The 7,408-nt window shown below is 61.1% G+C and overlaps 1 protein-coding gene across 1 annotated transcript in view; it reads left to right on the top strand.

Annotated features, from left to right (window-relative positions):
• Window positions 1-7,402, top strand: part of TRPV4 (transient receptor potential cation channel subfamily V member 4) — a 14,633-nt gene extending 7,231 nt beyond the window's left edge. The window contains 13 exon segments of the mRNA XM_025199425.1: window positions 1-116; window positions 244-384; window positions 915-1,213; window positions 2,585-2,764; window positions 3,169-3,327; window positions 3,538-3,630; window positions 3,811-3,884; window positions 4,436-4,601; window positions 4,820-4,886; window positions 5,337-5,641; window positions 6,124-6,251; window positions 6,378-6,499; window positions 6,713-7,402. The exon segment at window positions 1-116 is cut by the window's left edge and continues 11 nt beyond it. Coding sequence (XP_025055210.1) covers window positions 1-116; window positions 244-384; window positions 915-1,213; window positions 2,585-2,764; window positions 3,169-3,327; window positions 3,538-3,630; window positions 3,811-3,884; window positions 4,436-4,601; window positions 4,820-4,886; window positions 5,337-5,641; window positions 6,124-6,251; window positions 6,378-6,499; window positions 6,713-6,867 — 2,005 coding nt within the window. The 3' untranslated portion in view covers window positions 6,868-7,402.
• Window positions 7,403-7,408: the final 6 nt, after the last annotated feature.

Genomic DNA, 7,408 nt, shown 5'->3' with positions numbered 1-7,408 from the left:
GCTGAACCTGGCCGGAGGGAAGAACGACACCATCCCCCTGCTGATGGACATCGCCGAGAGGACGGGCAATCTGCGGGAGTTCCTGAACTCGCCCTTCCGAGATGTCTACTACCGAGGTGCAGGGAGTGGGGCCAGCCATGGCTAGCCCCGCAGAGGCATGGGGAGAGCTGAAGGGCCAACTGTGCTTCTGTGTCCGGGTGGGGATCTGCTACTCAGGGCGCTGACGGGCTACACCTGTTCCAGGCCAGACCGCGCTGCACATCGCCATTGAGCGCCGCTGCAAGCACTACGTGGAGCTGCTGGTGGAGAAAGGGGCTGACGTGCACGCCCAGGCACGCGGACGCTTCTTCCAACCCAAGGACGAGGGAGGCTACTTCTACTTCGGTGCGTGGGGGACATCCCCTCCCTGCCCCAGGGCATGGCAAGCAGGCAGAGATGTCCCAGCCTGCCTGGCTCACCTCCATTGACTCCTCACCCTGTGGAGGGGACAGGACATGGCTCCCCTCAGGTGCCAGCACCCCCCAGGGCACCCACTCACTGAGGAAACACCCTGCCCAGTCTCCCCAGCCCCCAGTACAATGCCACCAAAGCCGTCCCAGCATGAAGTGCCAGCGCTCTGGCAGGGGGTTGCTCCAGGCCAGGTTCCCAGCCAGCCCATCACACCCCTGTCCCCATCAGGCGTGGTGCCAGGCACTATGTGGGAGGAAAGGTTTGGGACATGGGCAGGCGACAACACCTCCCTCTTGGTGCCACCGTGGGAACAGTTCCCCGCTGTGCCCCTCACGGCCCGGTGGGAGCTGAGGGCTGCCTCCACCTCAGCCCGCTGACCCTGACACCTCCTGCGCGGTGCCCAGATCTGAGAGCAGGGCTTTGAGAGCTGATGTCAGCCTGGCACTGTGTCTTCCCCCTACCAGGTGAGCTGCCCCTGTCCCTGGCCGCCTGCACCAACCAGCCGCACATCGTCCACTACCTGGCGGAGAACGCGCACAAAAAGGCCGACCTGCGGCGCCAGGACTCCCGCGGCAACACCGTGCTGCACGCGCTGGTCGCCATCGCTGACAACACCCGGGAGAACACCAAGTTCGTCACCAAGATGTACGACCTGCTGCTCATCAAGTGTGCCAAGCTCTTCCCCGACACCAACCTCGAGGCCCTGCTCAACAACGATGGCCTCTCGCCCCTCATGATGGCTGCCAAGACCGGCAAGATCGGGGTAAGGGTGGTGGAGAAGGGGCCCCTGAGGCAGAGCTCCTCACTCCCCTGTGGCCCTGCACTGTGCCTCAGTTGCCCCATCCAGAAAGGAGGAAGATGACAGTGACCCTGCTCGTGGGAGCTGAGGGGGAAGGGATGGAGGATTGAATGGGTGTGAAGCACCTTGAAGGCAGAGACCCAGAGGCAACCTGGGGTGGGGAGAGGCACTGCCTGTTCCTGTGTTAACACTGTGGGTCTGGGGTCAGGCTGCACTTTGCCAGTGAGTTTCGACTCCTCCTAGGAGGGCGGAGAGGGGAGATGGGTGGAGCAGCAGGCAGAGCAGGGGTCCTGTGCCTGGGATTTCAGGGCAGATTGGAGCCCTGCACATGAGAATCCCAGCTCAGGTGTGCAGGTTATTGTGTGACAGGTATCCAGGTTGTAGCTGTATCGGTCCAAAGGAAAAAGCAATCAGGACTCATAGTAGAGGTGAGATCTTTTATTAGACCAACTAGATTTTTGCAAAAAAAGAAAGATTTAAGTGCAAGCTTTCGGGCACAAACACCCTTCATCAGGCATCGGAGAAAAGATTGTAAAAGTTCTCCTGGGTATTTCTGGGCATTTCTACCCAGGAGAACGTTTACACTCTTTTCTCCAATGCCTGATGAAGGGTGCTTGTGCCCGAAAGCTTGCAATTAAAGAATTATTTTGCAAAAAGCTAGCTGGTCTAATAAAAGATATCACCTCTACTACAAGTCCTGATCGGTTATTGTGTGAGCAATTTAAGGCTGTCTCTGTATCCCCAGTGGGCTGTCCACCCACCACCCAGGCAGCGGTCTGGTTCCTCAAAGCTGATATAGTTTGTCAGTACTGAAACCATGTTATCCTGGCACGCTGGAGCCCTCAGTCGGCTGCTCCGGTCTCTGGCCGCTGTCTGATGGTTTGGTGGCTCTCTCCACCTGCTGGCCACAGCTGATTGCACAGCGCGCTGCTCAGCCTAAGCGAAGCAGCTGCTAGGATCCTTTCACAGGAAGCATTAAGAGACAAGCGCTCTTACAGGCTGGGCTAATTCCTCTCTGGCATCCTAGCTGTGCTGCCTTCCTTTCCTTCTGCCTCGTGGGGGTAGCGGGGCTGTGCTGTGCTTACACAGCTGGGCTGTGGTTAGTGAGACAAGAGGACAGTGAGGAGCCTGTCGCATGCACTGCTGCAATAGAGCTGGTGCCGTCCCCGCTGCCCCGGCCCTGCCTGGCCATCTCATTGCCACAGCCCTGCATGGGGCATCCGGGTCCTGCAGCCCCTGAGCCAGAGGAGCGCCTGTGCCTGCTGCCTGTGGCAGTGTGGAGAGCTGCGGGGTCTGCGTGGCACCGCCTGCTCACCCTGCCTGCCCTGCTGACAGATCTTCCAGCACATCATCCGCCGGGAGGTCAAGGACGAGGATGCCCGGCACCTCTCCCGCAAGTTCAAGGACTGGGCCTATGGGCCCGTCTACTCCTCGCTCTATGACCTGTCCTCGCTGGACACCTGTGGGGAGGAGGTGTCTGTCCTGGAGATCTTGGTGTACAACAGTAAGATCGAGGTGAGCACGGGGGGGCCAGGGAGGGGTGCGGTACCTGGCAGGGGGTCTGTGCGGAGCAGACTTGGGCTTCAGGCGGTGGGCCTGTCTTGTAGCTCCCTCAGGCTGCTGACGGTGCTCAGCGCCTGGCAGGATTTGGCTCCAGGGCTGCACGGCCATACACCCTGCTGCTCTCAGCCCCAAAGCCCCTGCTAGGAGAAGCAGTCCCCAGCACGCCTCAGTGAACATGGGGCTGAAAGCATCTGCCCATCTCAGTGGGAAGCAGGTGCAGCTGCCGCTGGGGTGGCCAGCCCAGCCCAGGCCCCTCTCCATCTCTCCCTGGCATGCTTGCAGCCAGCCCAGCCCTCTCAGTGCCCTTCTCCAGTCCCCACCAGCTCACAGCGGTCCCTCCCTCGGCTTCACCGCAGAACCGCCACGAGATGCTGGCCGTGGAGCCCATCAACGAGCTGCTGCGCGACAAGTGGCGGAAATTCGGGGCCGTCTCTTTCTACATCAGCGTGATTTCCTACCTCTGCGCCATGATCATCTTCACCCTCATCGCCTACTACCGCCCTGTGGAGGGCATCGTGAGTATCCCTGTGGCCTTAGCACCAGGCTTAGATGGGCTCGGGTACCTACGCAGGCCTCCCCGTGTCCGTTGAGCGCTGGCAGGATTTTGTGACTACAACAGTTGCTTGGCTTCTGCAGGGGAGTCTGGCTGGGTTAGGTGCGGAGGTTTGGGATGGGATAGGGGGGTCCCGATGCAGTTCTCAGTGCTGGCCTGTCCTGCCCTGCAGCCCCCGTACCCCTACACAACCACCATTGACTATCTGCGCCTGGCTGGGGAGGTCATAACTCTCTTCACCGGAGTCTTGTTCTTCTTCACCAACGTAAGTGGACACTGGGCTCTGTGGGGGTGCTGGGTATGGGGGTGGTACATGATGGATGGGGTTGTGGGGAAGGGGCAGCTGGGGGAGATTGATCCTGCTGTGTCCTCTGGGGGCCGTGGCCTGCACTCTTCACCCCCCAGTCAAATGACTCCTGTTCCACCCACATCCTGCCGCCCCCAGGTGAAGGACCTGTTCATGAAGAAGTGCCCCGGCGTGAACTCATTCTTCATCGACGGCTCCTTCCAGCTGCTCTAGTAAGCACAGATGCCTGCCAGATGCACTGAAGCTGTGGCCCCTGGGGGTGTCGAGGGAGGCAAACCCGCATCGCGAGAGAGCAGTGTGCACTGGACCTGTCCATCTCACGGTGGGGAGAAACCTGCTGACCGGGCTGTCCCCAGGCATGGGCACCAAGTGCCATCTCTGTGTCTCTGGGGGTCATGAGTTGATGCCCTGTGCAAGGAGCAGAAGGGAAATGCAGCTGTCCTCCCCACTCTTGCTGCAGAAGTCAGGCGAGCCCTGGCTGTATCCCCTGCTCAGGGCAGCAAGTCCTGGGGGGGTCTCTGGCCCCACCTGCTCCCCACGGACCCTGGGGCCCTGCCTGTGGGAGGAGCGGCTCTGCCCCATGTGCCCATAGTCAGACAAATATGTGCTAGCTGCTGCCTTCAAATACCTCCGAGGTGGCTGGAGGCATTGCCCTGGCAGAGCATGTGGCTACAGCCCCTGCTGCACAGTGCGTGGCCCAGGGCACGATGCGTCCCCTTGCTGGGCCTGTCCAGGCTAAACCACGTCCTTCTGCCTCCTTCAGCTTCATCTACTCGGTGCTGGTGATCGTCACGGCTGGACTGTACGTGGCAGGGATCGAAGCCTACCTGGCCGTCATGGTCTTTGCCCTGGTCCTGGGCTGGATGAATGCGCTGTACTTCACCAGGGGGCTGAAGCTCACCGGGACCTACAGCATCATGATCCAGAAGGTCAGGCAAGGAGGGGACTTGTCCCTGGCAATGGCTCACTGTGTGACGAACCCAGACAGGTTGCCCCTTCCTACCTACTGTAGGGTTTGGTGGTGCTGGCTCCAGTCAGACAGGGCGCTGGTTGAGGTGGGCTGTGGATATGAGCCTGGCAGCTATACTGCTGCAGTGGGGTCGATGTCTGTGCGGGGCAAGGTGCTGACTCTGCCTCTGGTGTCCAGATCCTTTTCAAAGACCTGTTCCGGTTCCTGCTGGTCTACTTGCTCTTCATGATCGGCTATGCCTCAGGTAGGCCCCAGCCCCCATGGGGTTTTGGGGAGCTGCAAGCCCGGTGCCTGGGGCAGTGCAGGGGGTGGGGAACGCAGCACTGAGCAGCTCTGCCATGGCATCGCTGCAGAACAAATCTGGGAAAGATCTGCCTTGGCAACTGTCAGGCTCCAGCTGTGTGATGAGGCTGAGGTCTCCAGGGTGGGGGGCACAGGCTGGGAGAAGGGGCAGCTCCGTAGCCAGGAAAGGGGAACTGGGCCTGGGGCCGGGGTCCCTCCTCTCCAGTTGTCCCAGGTCCCGGGAAGGTGGCGTTGTGACTGCCTGTGCCCAAGCTAACGCATCCTCTGGAGATGCATTATGAATGTAATCGTGTATTAGTGGAATAGTGTATTAGTGAGCAGAGCCCTGGCTCACAGGAGCCAGCCGACTGCCTCGGTCTCTCACCCTGCCTCTGCCCTCGCCCTGCCCCCCCGCTGGTCTCCCTGCTGACCCCCTGCTCCTGCGGCAAGGACCAGTCCAACTGTACGATGCCAGCCTACCCCTCCTGCCGGGACAGCCAGACCTTCAGCACCTTCCTGCTGGACCTCTTCAAGCTCACCATTGGCATGGGCGACCTGGAGATGATCGAGAGTGCCAAGTACCCCGGCGTCTTCATCATCCTGCTGGTCACCTACATCATCCTCACCTTCGTGCTGCTGCTTAACATGCTCATCGCCCTCATGGGCGAGACGGTGGGGCAGGTGTCCAAGGAGAGCAAGCAGATCTGGAAGCTGCAGGTGAGGCGTGGCCCGAGGGCGCTGGCAGGGCCATCACACCAGAGGCTGGCGCCCCACACACACGCCAGGGCCCCCTGTTCCACCTCCAGTGCCACATCCCCAAGCAGAGTAGCTCGTGGCCCTTTCCCCACAGAGGTGCCGGTGGCCTTCATGGGGCTTGAGCCCTCAAGCTGAGACCCATTGCTCTGGGCCTCTCCTCCTGCCTGTTAAGAGTCCACAGCCTGCACGCTAGGGCTCAGCTGTAGTGTAGAAGGGGCTCTGGCACTTTACCGCCACATCCCTTCCCCTTGCTCAGGGCTGGATGTGGAAAGGCCTGTCTGCGTCCAGCTAGTCCATGACCCCCACCTAGCCAGTGTGGCCTCTGGCCATGCTCTAGGCTAGGGCCCAGCTCCCATGGAAAACTAGCTAGGGTAGGGTGCCCAGCCCCCAAGGGAGAACTGCTTTGGGTCCGGTGGTGCCTACTGAGCTGCTCCCATCTGCAGTGGGCCACCACCATCCTGGATATTGAGAGGTCCTTCCCAGTGTTCCTGAGGAAAGCCTTCCGCTCGGGGGAGATGGTCACAGTGGGGAAGGGCATCGACGGGACGCCGGACCGGAGGTGGTGTTTCAGGTAAGCCTTGGGGGCCACTGCTCAGTACCTCGTGGGATTGCTGGGCCTGTGGGCAGCTCCAGGGAGGTAGACGGGACACCCCGAGTCTGCTCTAGTGTTTCTCTAGGAGTGCGTTATCTCCCACAGGGTCGACGAGGTGAACTGGTCACACTGGAATCAGAACCTGGGCATCATCAATGAGGACCCAGGCAAGAACGAGACCTACCAGTACTACGGCTTCTCCCACACGGTGGGCCGGCTGCGGAGAGGTGAGAGTACTGCTCAGTGCCTGCGGTCACCCCAGGGCTCCCTTGGCTGGACAAGGGGGTGGGAAGGAGAACGTGACTCCTGGAGTCCCCCTCCCTGCCAGGGGCTCAGTTGCCCCGACTGCTTCTGCAACGGATGTCTGTGCGCGATGCTCAGAGCTGTGGGGTGGGAGCTATGAGTCTCCCTGCTCCATGCCCCCCCTGCCCCTTTTGCAGATCGCTGGTCAACTGTGGTGCCCCGCGTGGTGGAGCTGAACAAGAACTGCCAGCCAGACGAGGTGGTGGTGCCGTTGGAGGGCATGGGGGCATCCAACCAACACGACCGGAGGCCGGGACACCTGAACAGTCGGAAAGAAGAGTGCCACATCTAACGCAGGCCACGCGTGCAGGGGAAGCCTGCCTCCACCTCTGCCTCCTGGGAGCTGCGGGTGCCCACGCGGCCTGGCTCCCCTTTGGGCAGCACAACTGATTTGCACAGCAGTCCGGCAGGGACCAAGCAGCGAGGGGGCTTCTGAAACACCCACCCTGCACCCCGTGCCCCCACACTAAGGCAGCTGAGCCCCAGCATCTCCCAGAGCCCTGGGCATGGACCCAAGGCAAGGACAACGGGCTTTTCTGGCCGGGGCCATGGGTTCCTCAGCCAGCCGGGCTGCTACAGCAGCAACAACAGAAGTGAGTCTGACCTCAGGACCCACAGTCCTGCCCACCTGTGCCCACCGACCCAGGACACCTTGGAGAGCAGAGCTGGGGTGAGGCTATGGCCTCTGATCAACAGAGGGGCCTGTCCGACAATGCATCTCTGAGGGCCTGTGTCCTCTTTAGAGTTAACCATTTGGCCCAAGGAGAGCCAAGACCCACAGCTGTGTAGAACCCGGCACCTGCCCGCTGGGACGCAATGGCTGCACGAGCTCC

Source organism: Alligator sinensis, unplaced genomic scaffold (genome assembly GCF_000455745.1).
Source record: "Alligator sinensis unplaced genomic scaffold, ASM45574v1 scaffold628_2, whole genome shotgun sequence".
NCBI lineage: Eukaryota > Metazoa > Chordata > Crocodylia > Alligatoridae > Alligator > Alligator sinensis.
This window is presented reverse-complemented; position numbering and strand designations above follow the sequence as displayed.